The 15,934-nt window shown below is 36.8% G+C and overlaps 1 protein-coding gene across 1 annotated transcript in view; it reads right to left on the bottom strand.

Annotated features, from left to right (window-relative positions):
* The window catches only part of DNAH7 (dynein axonemal heavy chain 7), a 120,007-nt gene that overhangs the window by 83,470 nt on the left and 20,603 nt on the right, over positions 1 to 15,934 (bottom strand). Inside the window, exons 15-19 of the mRNA XM_026852194.1 lie at positions 13,365 to 13,589; positions 11,830 to 11,976; positions 10,543 to 11,228; positions 7,989 to 8,175; positions 3,167 to 3,360 (exon numbers count right to left, since the gene is read on the bottom strand). Coding sequence (XP_026707995.1) covers positions 3,167 to 3,360; positions 7,989 to 8,175; positions 10,543 to 11,228; positions 11,830 to 11,976; positions 13,365 to 13,589 — 1,439 coding nt within the window. The remainder of the gene's footprint in view (positions 1 to 3,166; positions 3,361 to 7,988; positions 8,176 to 10,542; positions 11,229 to 11,829; positions 11,977 to 13,364; positions 13,590 to 15,934) is intronic.

Here is a 15,934-nt window from a genome sequence, read left to right as displayed (position 1 = left end):
GGGGGGGGGGGGTGTCATTTGCTATGTCAGTGACCAGCTGGAGAGCACAGAGATGTGCCTGGGGATGGATGAGAGCCGACCGAGAGTTTATGGGTCAGGATTAAAGAGAAGGCAGGGACAGGAGATGCTATAGTAGGGGTCTGCTACAGGCCACCCAACTGAGGAGGTGAGGCCCTCTGTAGACATAGGAGCAGCCTCACATTCACAAGCCCTGGTCCTCATGGGGAACTTCAACCACCCTGCTATCTGGTTGAGGGACAACACTGCAGCACATAAGCAATCCAGGAGGTTCCTGGAATGCGTTGATGCTAACTTCCTTCTCCAAGTGATAGGGGAGCCACTGAGGAAACGTGCTGTGCTGGACCTTCTTCTCACCAACAAGAAGGGGCTGGTGGGGAGTGTGAAGCTCAAAGGCAGCCTGGGCTGCAGTGACCATGAAATGCCGGAGTTCAAGACCCTTAAGGTCACAAGGAGAGAGCACAGCAAGCTCGCTGCTCTGGACTTCAGGAGAGCAGAACTTGGCCTCTTCAGGGATCTGCTTGGCAGAGTAACATGGGATAAAGGCTGGAGGCAAGAGGGGACTAAGAAAGATGGTTGATATTCAAGGATCACCTCCTCCAAGCTCAGGAGCGATGCATCCCAACAAAGAGGAAGTCAGGAGGCCTGCAGGGATGAACAAGGAGCTTCTGGACAAGCTCACACTTAAAAAGGAAGCCTACAGAGGGTGGAAGCAAGGACTGATAGCCTTGGGAGGATGAAGTACATGGATGGACATGAAGTACAACAAAAAAAGCTTTTACAGATACATCAGTGATAAAAGGAAGATGAGAGAAAACGCAAGTCCTCTCCAGAAGGAAACAGGAGACCAGGTAACCCAGGATATGGAGAAGGCTGGGATACTCAATGACTGTTTTGTCTCAGTCTTCACTGCAAGAGCTTTAACCACACCATCCAAGATACAGAAGGTAAAGGCTGATATAAGGAAGAACGGCCTACTGCAGAAGCAGATCAGGTTCAAGACCATCTAAGAAACCTGAACGTGCACAAGTCCATGGGATTTGATGAGATGCGCCCATGAGTCCTGGGAACTGGTGGCTGAAGTGGCTAAGCCAATATCCATCATATTTGAGAAGTCGTGGCAGTCCAGTGAAGTTCCCACTGACTGGAAAAGGGGAAACATAACCCCCATTTTTAAAAAGGGAAATAAAGAGGACCCAGGGAACTACAGGCCAGTTAGTCTCACCTCTATGACCAGCAAGAACCTGGATAATGTGCTTGGGCACATGGAAAATAAAGAGGCAATTGGTGACCACCAACATGGTTTTACTACAGGAAAATTATACCTGACAATGTTGGTGGGCTTCTAGCACAGGGTTACAGCAATGGTGGATAAGGGAAGAGCAACTGACATCATCTACCGGGACTTGTGCAAAGCTTCTGACACTGTCCCATACGACATCATTATCTCTACATTGGAGAGACATGGCTTTGACAGATGAACCACTCAGTGGATAAGGAATTGCCTGGATGGTCACACTCAAAAGAGTTGAGGTCAATAGTTCAATGATGAAGAGTGGTGATAAGAGTGGTTCCTCAGGGTTTGGTGCTGGGACCAGTGCTGTTTAACACCTTTGTTGGCGACACGGACAGTGGGATCAAGTGCACTCTCAGCAAGTCTTGCTGACAACCCCAAGCTGTGTGGTGCGGTCGACACGCTGGAAGGAAGAGATGTGCCATCCAGAGGGACCTGGACAGGTTGGAGAGGTGGGAACAGGTAAACCTCATGAAGTTCAACAAGGCCAAGGGCAAGGTCCTGCACATGGGTTGGGGCAATCCCAAGCACAGATACAGGCTGGGCCATGAGTGGATTGAGAGCAGCCCTGCGGAGAAGGACCTGGGTGTACTGATGGATGGAAAACTGACTGTGAGCCAGCAATGTGCGCTTGCAGCCCTGAAAGCCAACCATGTCCTGGGCTGCACCAAGAGAAGTGTGGCCAGCAGGGCGAGGGAGGGGATTCTCCCCCTCTACTCTGCTCTTGTGAGACACCCCCTGCAGTGCTGAGTCCGCTCTGGGGGCACCAATACAGGAAGGACATGGACCTGCTGGAGCAGGTCCAGAGGAGGCCACGAAGATGCTCAGGGGGCTGGAGCACCTCCCCTGTGAGGACAGGCTGAGAGAGCTGGAGGTGTTCAACCTAGAGAAGGGAAGGCTTGGGAGAGACTTTATAGCAGCCTTCCAGTGCTTAAAGGGGGCTACAGGAAAGCTGAGGAGGGGCTCTGCATCAGGGGGTATAGGGATAGGTCAAGGGTTTTAAAATGAAAGAGGGCAGATTTAGATCAGATATAAGGAAGAAATTCTTCACTGTGAGGGTGGTGAGACTGGCACAGGTTTCTCAAAGAAGCTGTGGCTGCCCCTTCCCTGGAAGTGTCCAAGGCCAGGCAGGACAGAGCTCTGAGCAAACTGGTCTAGTGGAAGCTGTCCCTGCCCATGGCAGGGGGGTGGGAACTGGATGGTCTTTAATGTCCCAGTCCATGATTCTATGATTTTTGCATGATCTTACACTATATTCACTGCATGGTATCATCAGCATATTGGGAAGCAAACCTTAGTTTCTCTGCTTATAGCAAAGGCTATATTGCTTAACAAGATCAGTTCTGCAGAAATTTTCATAGATTTAATTCCATTCAGTATATGAAGGACTTATACTGAGCTGTACTTTTTGCAGTTTAATCCTGAATGAGGTTGGGGAATAGAAATACTAAAGAGAGTTAAAACATGGCAAAAAACTTATGAAATATTCTAATGACGACTGCCCCTAAAAAGATAAAACTCAAGTCAGCAGTATATGGGCTCCATCTAACATTCAATTTCCTCCTGGGAAAAATCAGGTATGTTAATTTCACCATGAATTACTATATGGAGTTCTGATTCTTCTGAAAAGCAATGTATGGAAGGGTTACAAGTTTAGAAAAGAGAACTGAATTTAATTTCTCCCCAAGAAAATTACTCTGCATTCACCTATGATAAAATCTAACCAAGCAGATACTTAATACCAACATAACTGTCAATGAGAAAAAAGAGAGTTCTGGGCTCAGAGAAACAATATAACAAGACTATCTGCATGCACTGTAAAGTCACAAATACATCTATTAAAATTTACCATACCGAGTAGGATCTTTGGTCTCCGAAAGAATCTCAAGGAGTTCATCATTAGATAAAAAAAAGAATCTGGGGAAAAACAGGCGCTTCTTCTCTAGGTATTCATTAAGTCCCTTTAGAATTAGCCCCAGAAATTCATTGCACTTCCTCAGTTTTTCTAACATCTTGTCTATTAATACTACTGTCAGCACATGTTTGTCCTGGAAAAGAAATTATTCCAGATAAAAATGTTAATGCCTTCTCAAGTAAATCACCACACAGCCTTGCAAGAAATCTTAAGCAAAATGAATCTTTATTTCAAATTCTGCTTTACTCAAATCATGGTCAGGTTTACAATTTACTAACATTCTCCATTGTCAGCGTTCACTGGAAATGTAGTTAGGCAGTTGGTATTAAAATAATTTTTTCAGAACATGAACTATTATTTTTGAAAATAATTTTCAAAACAAGTTCAATTCAAACAGCACAACTCCCATCATTCTGTTGGAGCAACATCAAGTTACACTGGCTATTCAGTTGGTTTGTAATTAAGCAACATGTATGATTAAAATATTTTGATGGATTTTTAAAAGTGTACTTTTAAGACAACAATGCAGTCACACATTTTAAGTCATAATCACCTGAATTCAGTGAAAAAAAAAAATAAATCTTTCCTTCCACGTAAAATATATAAATATATACAAAAGATTATAAGTATTAAAATGGCAAAGCTGTACATAGGCAACACTGACACTTCAGTACTAACTAGTAATGTGATCTAAAAAGATATTCTCTCATCCGAATACATTTACTAGCTAAATACATGTTTAAAGACTTTTGCTAGCAAAACGTGTTAAGTTGCAGTTGCTTTAAGAATATAAAAAAAAGTCTTTTTATTTCTTTTTAGAATAGCACCCGAATAACATCAGTCTAGATACACTATCGGATAAACACTGATTTTCTTATAGTTATACACTGTGTAGATGACAATATATATATTAAGACCTGTAGTGCTTTACAAACTCTTTCTGGTGCTTTGTGAACTAAACTCTCAAATTAAATGCATCTAAATGCTTAGAAAAAGCTAATGCATAAAATGAAAGTTATCTCAATTAATAAAAATAGAAAAAATATTTTGCAAAAGACCTAAAGGTTGCCAAGTTAAGAAGCCTTCAAGAAATACAGTTGTCCAAACATCAGGTTCTAGCATTTAATATGCCTTATATATTTATAGCCTAATCATCATTACTTTTTTTAATCTTTCTCACCAAATACAGGGGTTTGGTCTTAAAACACAACACACATCAAAAAGTAGGAAATTATGCAGCTTTATGACTGAAGAAGTCAGATGAAGCAAATGCTTCTACTAGGTTCCAGTATGGCCTTGGGTTCATCTGAGACTGAATTTGTTCTAGTTCAGGTCCATGCCAGTACATTAACTGACTTGTTAACCGTGAGCTGATTCAAACCCACTCATGTTGCAATACATAATGTTCTATAACGATGAACTGCTGGCAAGAAAATAGAAAGTGATTAATCCCAATCTCCTGATCCACTTTCCAACATCTGGGAACACTGCTTCTGCCAGAGCTTCTCCTTCACCACTTAAATCAGACTGCATTTCCCTGGAATTTGAATTGGGCCAGAAATGACCCCAGGTGAGATGGAAACAGAACTAAGTAGAAATGTTAGTTAACACTTATGTCCCCTCTACTCTTGCCCAGTGAGTCTGCACCTGTAAACACACAGCATAGAATGCATATCCAAGATTAAAATTGAAAAAAGAGTTATATCCAACAATAAGAAACACCAACAGATTGGTAGGAAGAATTTCAGGCTAGTCAACCTCCTGGGGGCTTGTAAGAACTGCTGACCATAACAACAAGGAATACTCCAACAATGGACAACAGAAATCAAAGATGTACCCAGACTATTTCCACTAGGAACAGTTTTGTCAGAGCCCATTACAAATACGGAAAGTCCCACTCAGAAAAGTCCCTGATAGAGTTTGCAGAACACCAGTCTTACAGAGCAGAAGCACGGGTGACAAGGGATAGATGAGGACAGACAGGCTAGACTGCTGTGCAAAGCCCAGAAGGTGCAAAAGGTATCTGTAAGAAACAAACTCCTCACAAGGTGACAATGCAGATTTGAGCCAATAACCTGACTGCTGTTCAGCATCAGTTTGGAGAATTTAATAATAAATTATAAGTTCAGTTTCAGTTCAAAAACTCATAAAATTTTGAGATTATTTGCAATTTAGCATTCAGCTTTGGTTCAATTCCCTGCTCATGTTACACATATACTTCTAATCTACTAAAAAAAACCCCTATAATTTTATGTTTATCTAACTGAGCTTCACAGGGGTGCACCTCCCTAATACAATAATCATAGTGTTCCTTTGTATGTGAAATACATTTACTTTGTCATTTGCCTCTTGCATCATACCAAACCAGAATTCAATAACTACATATACTTTTCATCTATACATAGACAATTAAGCTGTCAGCATACAAACATAGCTCATAATTGGTTTTATAAAACAGTTTTTAATGCACAAAAAAACACATCACATATATTGTCAACAGAAAGAGGGTTTGTTCCCTTTCTTAGCACATTTATCATCAGAAAAGAGAATAAGTACAACTGGGAAAGCAAAACAAAGCTGTGCTGCCAGTTTTATAAATGGGGTTCTTCCTGCTTGTTTTTACTTTCACATGAGAAAAAGTCAGGAAGAAAAGTAATTTATGTTTCAACATAGATTTCCTATTTACAGTTCTGCTAAAGCATAAAGAAAAAAGGGAATGCCATCATTCTCAGTCATTTAAAACGTGAGCATAACTTATTTTGTCAGTGATGCTGTCAGTGTCAGTTAGGGGAAAAAACTGTATCAAGAAAAGAGTATAAAACAAGCATATAAAAATAGTTTGAGTACCCTGTTAAAAGACAATCACCAACTCTAGTTTCTAAATATAATTTTTAACATATCACAAGTTACAGCCTGGGATTTTTTTTTCCTTGGATCTTTTTTGTCTTTTTCTTTCTTTCTTCCACACAGACAGAAAAACTTCCATATTGTAGATATTTTTTTAGAATTTATGGGAAGTGGAAATGAAACCACTAAGTAATTTTACTCTCATTAATGTGTATTGCTTAAATTATATATTTAAAATAAAGGGATAATATATGATTATTCCAATTTGTGATTAAAAGCCAAACAAATAAAGGAATTTTATAATACAATGGCATATTAATGCAAAAAAGCACAAACAGACTCAAGTTAACTTTACACTTTAAGACAGGCCATTCATATAGACTGGGGAAGAACATTAATTTAAGCCATGAAACTGAAACATTGCATTTGTGGAAACAGAGTGCCATCTTCTGGAAAATAATGCTTACTTGTTTATCCAAAATCAATTTGAGATTGGTAAACTTCTATTCTGGCATTGAGCTTGGATCAACCTTTGGTCTAGTGGAAGGTGGCCCTGCCCATGGCAGGGGGGTTGGGACTAGATGATCTTTAAGGTCCCTTCCAACCCGAACCATTCTATGATTAAGACCATACCTGCAACCTGAAAAGAGCTCAGATATAAAGCTTTTAGACTAAGTGAAGATTTTAGGATCTGTCCTAATGACATAATGGATCTCAAAGTTCTGCCAGGGCATGAGACAGATGAAAGCAAACTTCTAATTTTTTCCTTCAAATGGCAACCTTATGTCCCTACCATGGAAAACAGTGAATCTCATAAATCTTCTCAAGCCTGCTGAATAGCTTTCTGAGCCCACTTAAAAATGCAACATACTACTTGAAATGTCGTTGTTATTAGGGAACTTTTTCAGAATGAATGCAGTTTTCTCTAATCATTATTAGAATCACTAGGATTATATAATAGGATTACCAGAATTACTGGGTAAATGGTTATTCCCTAAGGAACAGAATTTGTAGAGCATGCATTCAGACCATTGACCATGTAACTGCTGAAGAATCAGCTGTGCCAGTTTCAAATGTTACCTCTTCCATTACTAGTACCACCTCTTTGCTAGAACCTATTGCCCTCTCAGCAGAGTCAGCAGAAGAGATTGTAGGAGTGTTCCTCACACAGTTAGGCTGGCAAATATAGCCAATCTAACCTGATCCAAGGCTGAGAACATCTAACAACTGAAGCGAAGAGCATTCATATAATCTCATTAATTGATCCTAGTAACAGTGCTAACTTCCAGAAAGCATCAATAAGAAAGAGATTGGCAAGACTAACATTCTGAACTGCCAGACATGTGCAGTAATGGCACCTGGCAACTGCCTTATTACTTATTTATAGTAGATTATAATAGCATTTTTGAAGCAAGTTAAATATCTAAACAGTTTAAAACTAGGGAGGCATCTCTACCATTCAATATTAAAAAAACAGAGTCAACTTCTCAGCAGTAACAGTTGGGCAACAAGGGGCAACAGGTACAAATCTTTGCTTGAGAGGTTTAGTTTGGATAGTAAAAAAAAAAATATTCACTAGGAAGGTATCACAGCACTGTATTCTCTGGAGGTAATCTGCAAGAAATCCCTGTCCTTGGAGATTTTTGAAATTTGGCTACACAATGCTGTGTCTGACCTGATGTAGTGTCGGGAAAAGTTCTGCTTTTAGCAAGAGGACTGATTAACTGAGCTCCAGTGGCCTCTCCCAATCAATGCCTCTATGATTCTATCTGAAACAGTTCTGCAAAATAAATTTTAAAATAATCTAAGAAAGGGGGCTAAGATGAAACAGAAAACAGATGACTGTTAGCAGAAACAATTTTTTTTTGTACATACTACAAATTCACTCTGTATTCTTAGGACAGCAGTACTTACCTGAAAAAGTGATTGCATTAAGCCTTTCCATGTCTTAACCACAGTACTGAATCGTCTACTTTCCTCAGGCATCTGAGCCATGATGTCAGGAGAACTGAAAATTGGCTCCAAATAAAGCCAAGTAGCCTGAACCTTCAGCCATTCATCCAAGATCTCCTGTATCAACAACAGCTTTTCTTCCCATTCCCTAAAAAGTAGCATTAGTTCAAACACATTAATGGATGCTTCCAGTAAAATATTTCCAGCAGATTGTTAAGATCTTTTTGGCAATTTGCATATTCAGCAGCAAGGGCAACAGGTATGTTATAAGATTTCAGCAGATTATCATATTCATCTAGCCCGATTTCCTGCACACAAAGTCCACATTGATTTCTGCAGCTGGATCACCTGTAAGGTTGACTGTAGGATTTCATGAACTAGGTTAATCCAGTAAATAGACTAATAGTATCAGTGAATAAATGTAGCACACACTTTAGCATATAACAGTATCCATGGACAAATTCACTTCAATTGAGTATGTAATCAGGTTGCTGGCATATGCCAAAGCCCGGGCTTACTATTTCTAATTGTTTGCTATAATAGATAGGCTGAGATGGCAAAAGTAACCTAAACTATTAAAGCAAAAATATGTAGACATTGTCCTAAAAAGACATTTGGTCTTAATTAAAAGATTTCAAGTAGTAAATAGTCCAATGGTTAAGTCACATTTTATTTCTGACTCCAAATTCCAGATGTGGATGTTGAACACATTTGTTTGATAGATTAAAGAGTTCTTCATTATTACTGCACACCAATATGGGGACACAATATTATAATTCAATAGCTATTAAGTCTTTCCTTTTGATAGGCAAAAATTCAAGATCCTTTAGTTTATCATTTTTTCTAAGTGTCCTCAATTTTTCTGTGTTGTTTTAAAATTATTAACACCACCATTTGACACTTCTTACTATCTCACCAATATTGGACATCGTGATATTGCCATGGACATGTGGTATTATCAGTTCTCTAATGTCATTGGTATTCCTAATCCACTGACATAAACAATTTAGAAAAACATAATAAAATGTTATTTATCATCCTATAAAAAGTATATATATTCTTCTTTCCTGTATAAAACTGGAATTTTTTACAACTCTCATACTACTGGACAGTACAGATAGAACTATTATTACAAGTGCATGCTGTTAAAATACATATTGTATATATGAACCATGGCAATAATTTTCTCAACAGAGCACTCATACATGGGCATCACTGAGCTCTGTAAAATGATACATGTGAAAACATACTTCCCCCTTCATTCATTCACCTGCCACAGATTCTAAACAGACAGCTTTGCTTGCATGCACCTTCTCCTCTACCTGAAGTCCCTCTTTCATCTCTGAGGTATTGGTTCATCATATCTGGTGATTTTGCTTCTACTAAGAGGTAGAGAAAAATGCAGCTTTCCAAAGGAAAGTTAGTTAAGTCAGTTAATTTGCTTACACCAAAAATATACCAAAAGTAAGATGAGAAAGTTGGAATAATTGTGGCAGCAATCCAGAATTCTATGTGCTTTGTGGGGTTATTGAGAAAGCAACCATTGTGTTGAGAACCTAGTTCTCAAAGGCTAAAGTAATACTAACACCTTATATTACTACAAATGCTGTCAGTCACAAAAATCCCTGATGAAATTACCATGGTGTACTTACTCTTTTTAAATAGGCAAAACCTACCATTTTACATTCATAAGGAAGGAACTCTTATACTATAGTACAGAGGTAATTAGAGAATTAACACTTATTGGAATATACATGTATGTATATGAACATTTTCATATTTATCGAGGATGTGTTGAAAATATAATTTTTGCAGGTTAAGGGGAGTGTGGAGGTACCTACATAGATAATTATAGCCAAACTTTAAATGAAAGATTTTTGGTTTTCCACAATATGACTAAGTTTGGGGGATTTAAGAAGCAAGTATTTCTTGAGGAAAGAGACAAAAAAGGATTAAAATCTATGCTCAAAGATGAAGTACAGAATTTTTAACATGCAATGCTATGTTTTAGAATTAAGTTTTCTGCATTAAGAAAAAAAACTTCTTGTTTTCATTTTCTTTATCTTCCTTATATAAACCCTAACATTTTTAATTGTTGAAGAGCTTAAAAGATTCAGTAGCTTTATAATTTAGGTAGAAAATTTAGACGATATTCTCTTAAGACTACAAGCTTTCAATCTACACCTCAGATAAAATGTATCTGGTAAAACAAAGGTAATGTTAATATGATGCATCTGGTACCTTAAGTACAAGAGTGCGTTAGAAATGTTTAGCAACCTCTACAGTGCATTAACACTTCCCATATTGTTAATTAAAAGTAAAAAATAAGTTTAATGGGATTAAATAGCTGACATGGGACAAAAGCTTTAGCCCTTTAAAATGAGATTACTTCACTGCTTGGGGAGGATAAACAAAAGCATTTGAAGACCCTATGCTTTCGACTAAGCAGAAAAGGTTTCTTATTTGATAAAACACTACTTGGTGACCTTCTGTTGGAAAAAAAATAAATATATACCTTATTCTCTTCTCATAATGTTTAATGAATGGAGATCCTCTCATAGTCTGAGTTTTGACAATGTGGTCATCCAATAACATCTGAATATCATCTACAGATGACAAAATATGGGTTCCTGTTTCTCTGTAGGCAAGAAGAGTGAACTCCATTTGATCCCATTCAGAAATCATTTTCATTAAAGCTTTCTCAAGTGAATGTTCTTTGCTAGCTGTTTCACTGATGGTCTCAAACTTTTCTAGGAATGGTTCAAGATGCAAGTTAATATATGACAAGACATGTGAGTCTTCAGAAGGACACAATGGTAAACCAGCAATTGTTGACATCTCTTCCCAGTGCCTCTCTTGCAAACCAGGATTGCAAATCACCTGGATTAGAGGAATGTGGCATCTGAATTCCTCTACTTTTGATTTAACCTGTCTTGTCATTGCTAATGCATTTGGTGAATTGTGGAGGGCTTTTTCTAGTTTATACAATTCGTGCCAGTAGTTTCCCACATCCATCTCTACTTTTTCTGGATTCACTTCTGTAAATGTTCCCTCTGTCCAGTCTCTGTGTTTCCTGTTGAATTCAACAGTCATATCATAGAGACGAAGATATGGAGCAAGAGCATTCCGGATGTTTTTATACTGAGGGTACTGAGATACTGGCCATCCAAAGGACTCTTCTTCTGAATTTAACTGACCAATCTGTTGAGACATAAGTGAGGTCTGAAACACAAATCTGTCCATGATACCAGGTCCTTACCACAGGAATTAGGGAGATTTCCCGTGTATTCAGCAAGCTTCAAATTAACTTTTGAGTTACTAAGCCAGTCTATTATGTAAATGCTGCCATTGACTGTAGTTAAAGCAACCTTTAACAGTAACAGCTCAGCATTCATGCTAGTCAATAAAGGAATATAGTCAGAGGTTTAAAATGGTACCTGGGCATTCCTCTATAATTTCCATTACCATGGAGTCTTTAACAGATGGGAGGTAATAATGAGCATCAGGAATTGCACTTCCAAGAACATAAAAGCATAATTTCTACGCAAACCTACGTAAACTTAATCCAGTCTTTCACTATGCAAAGTGCTGCCATAATAATTCAAGACCACCGAGTAACAAATTACTGTGCTCAGTAAATTTTCAGTTTAAATTGCAAATCATGTAAAAATATTTCATAGCTGAATTAAGAATTACTTTGCCACATCTTAGTAACTGCATAACTAAGCAAACTGTTGATTCCAACAACACAAATATTAAGATTTACAATTAATACTAATGGATTATAGACTATAATCTGTACCTTATCAGCAGCAAGATCCAGTTTCGTATTTAAGGCTTGAGCTTTCTTCAAATACCTATTGACTTCCTGAATATCTCCAAATTCACTAAATTCTTCAACCTGCTTAGAGTAGCTTTTCAGTTCCTCTACAAATTGTTCACAGCGTATCTAATTAAACATCAAGTAAGCATATACTCATTTTAAAAAAATCACAATAACTTTATTTAAAAAGGAATAACTATTCTGTTTTGCTATAGTAGGACACTTTACACTTGCATAAAATCTAAGACACCCAACATATTTGCAAATTAGTATCTATCCCACCCAAATTACAGAATTTGTCCTGAATACTACTGTTAACTTGCAGTGACTTATTAGGCTGACAGATGTGAGTTTGGGTTCTATGTCATAGGAAATAGTTGGACATAAAAATTTCTGCTTTCTGTGATGGACATACTTAGCAGGCTAATAATAGAAAGCTAAATTCAAATGCCTAGTATATCTCAAATTAAAATAGAATAATAGCATTAATCAAATGGCAGACAAATCTAAACAGTTTCACAAGACAGGTGTGTCTTGTCTTAAAGCCTTACAGTTCAAGGATAGCTTTTCCCTCATGTATGTGACTCCAAAACACATTTCACATTGAGTATCAGTAGTGGTCAATGTCTGAAACCAAGCAGCAAACCATACAAAGCAATAACATGTGTTGAGTCTATGTTGTATATTTATTTATAACACACTTACCAGCTACTTCTTTAAACATACTTCATAAACATAGAGACTCACTATCTCAAAATATGTATGGTCTAAGACAAAACGTGATCTAAGACAAAATGATGGAGACTAAGGAGCACAAGAAAACCAAAGCAGACAGCTATACAGGCAGCAACTGTAATGAATCAGCAGCCCAGTAATTAGCAATCCTTGTGGAGAGACCCTATCACTTAGATAATATAACAAACTGTACTGTAAAAGCCTAATATATATAATGAAAAATTCTAACAGATACATGTAAAGTATGAGAGGTTACAAAATAAAAACAAATAAACCAAACCTGAATTAAGATGCAATTGTTACAAAACTACCTTATTTGACATTATCCTAGCAGCAAAATCACACTTACAAACTAATGCAGATTTATTTTTTTTTTTATCCATCATAGAAATGTCATATATTGCCACTGACTCCAGAGGAACTGCTCATGTGCATAAATCAAGCCATATACATGTCTTTAAATGATCTACCTGAATCTACCTATTTCACATACAGACAACTTGCATCAATGTCTCTGGAAGTTCTGTAACCAAAGAGCTTTCCAAGTGCAAAATGTGAGATGTGACTTGTCTTGCATTACTTGTGGATACTTGAAAAATAAATGAGTGGAAATCAGGCAAAAATTATTTAATACCAAGAATAATATAAAAACATCTACTTCAAACTCATTTTTAAAATATATGAGAAAATAAAAAAGGTTATCCAATCCATTATTTTATATCCTATATGTCATTCAAAATTAGTACCTCAAAGACTTTTAAAATATTGTCATTACAAACCTTAAGACCATCTTGAAATTGATCTGTTTTGTCTTTAATCATCTTCCTGTGCTCTTCAAAGATACTTGGCATTCGTGCATACCATTGAAAAACATTACTATTCAGTCGAATGTCTGCTGGTGAAAAGTTGACACATTCTATCAGGAAAGCAACACAATTTACAGCATCCACTAATTTCTGCTCCAATTCAAGCATGTCACATGTTTCCACTTTTTGAATACAGGCCTGGGGAATAGAAATTAAAAGGGAAGATATTTTATTTCCAACTTAATGTTAAAATAATGCCTGAATTAGTTAACACCTAACTTAAAAAGCTAATTTTTTACAAGGAAAATAAAATAAAATGCATGATCTGAAAAGGTGTTTATATGAAGTGGCATGGTACTAGCCATTTTTACAGTATATAACTTGTTTATACAACTACCCTACTAGTTATTTTATTGTATAAAACTCAAAAGAACGGGTGAAGCTGTATGCACAAAGGTTTGGACTAATGAAAGCCAATCCAGACAGTAAAATAACTATAAGAGAAAAGATATACTTCAGAAAGGGAAGCACTGGATGGCCCAATGTGAGATTAGGTCTTCCCTAGCAGTAAGAATATAAGAAATACAGACAGACACTGTGCTGCTCATTATGATTAAAATAAAAATTACGCTGTTCTTTCAGATCTCAAGAGTTGGCAGTAAACTGTGTTGATACATGTAGCATTCCGTATGGTATTCCCAACAAAACAGCAACACACCGTAGTTTAAACAATAATCCATAACTAAGCACTCTGAAAGCAAAATGCTGTGTTAGTAAAAATGTTGGCCAATTGGGCAGATCAATATTATACCAGTATATGTAAATATTACTTGATATCCATCAATTGAAAAATTGGAAAAATTTACTATGATGACACAATGTGATATCATTTTTAGGTAGAGATAAATTGTCCAGTAAAACTACACTTCTACTCTTTTAACAGCAGTTTCTATGCTTCAGAACATACTCATTGCTATGGATTCAGAGAATAATGTGGTTATTAAAAGAATACCCCAAACAAAGACTAGTACATTTTTTCAGCAATGAGATGGAAGAACTATTAGAAGGGTTTTGATGCTGGTATAATAATACATGCTATCCATGATTACATGCAATTTGTTTATTCTCCAACAAAAAAATTAAAGTGTAACATGTATGCATTTTAAAGGCACCATATTCTCCGATAGCACACAGTTCAACTTCTAAACATTTTAGGTTTTACTTGAAAAAATTACTCCAGTTATATCTTATGTTAAGCTTCACTGTAGCAAAAGTTCAGCTCGGACCAAATTCAGCCAACCACTCAGGCACCCAATTTATTTTAAGCACACATCTACATTCCACACATTTAACACTGGGCACATACATCAGAACTTTGCGGAACAACAAGAGACAAAGACATGTTACATTTCAAGTGTGACTATGAATGCTTTGCTGAACTGGAGCCTAAACACATCAAAGAAACAGCAGGGTTTTGATTACAGAAATGGTATTTGTGAGGAGATGGGATTTTACAGTTACCAAACTGCAAACCCTACAACTGCTAAATTTTAAATGATCATTCAGCAAACGACGTAAAGGCAAAATTACTTCATACAATTTGCCAGCAAGTGCTTTTTAAAGTTTTCTTGTGAAAAATTAAATACATATTTAAGTTTCTTACATCTCAAGTTTCAACTCTTTGATTAGTTTAGGATATTAGAAATGGATATTGAGTCTGCCACATCTAATTCAATTGCTTGAATTTAATTCAGGAGAACCAAGAAATATTTACTGTTTGACTATACTATCTGTTCAGAACCCTGAAGAACACACAGTCTAAATTTATTTCTACTGGCATGTTGCCCACAGTATAGAAATTACTTGTTATCTGCTTACACTAGCTCGATGGGGATAGAAATAAAATCATGCACTTATTCCAAGCTATTATGTACAAAAACATTGCTTCATGAAAATCAGTGAAAAAAACTTTGATGTAATGCCTATATTACTAACTAAATACCTATAATACTAATAGACTCAATCAGTGTTCAAGCCAGCCACACTGCTTGCTAGCATGCTCCCCTACAGCAGTGGTCTCCCAACTTTCTTGATCACATATCCTCATCAACCAGAAATTTTTTAGCATGCACCCCCTGCATATTTATTTATAGATTATACACATATACTACTATACTGACATACTATGCACACAACAAAATATGCGCAAAAGTTAGAAAAAAAGATTAAATTAAGATGAAATAAATATTTAAAATATTCTTTAATAATTTTACAGAAGCCTTTTTGCTCTCAGTAATATTATTAATACTTTTACTGAGAGCAATGTGATTGAATATGCTTCATTAATCTTGGTTTAATACTTTGAGATTCAGAGATTCAAAGGTCTTGTTCTAACTTCAGTCTATTTCAGTACTTTCTTTTAATGGTGGTTACAGCCAAAAAAAAAATCTCAAATATACACTCCTAAATGGAAGAATTGCATTATCGGCTGTGCTTAATAAATCATGATCCCATCCACCAATTAGGCAAATATTTTTGCTGAA

This window comes from Athene cunicularia, assembly GCF_003259725.1.
Source record: "Athene cunicularia isolate RWA chromosome 7 unlocalized genomic scaffold, athCun1 chr7_part1, whole genome shotgun sequence".
Taxonomy (NCBI): domain Eukaryota; kingdom Metazoa; phylum Chordata; class Aves; order Strigiformes; family Strigidae; genus Athene; species Athene cunicularia.
Note: the sequence above shows the minus strand (reverse complement) of the source record. Positions and strands in the feature narration are given on the sequence as shown.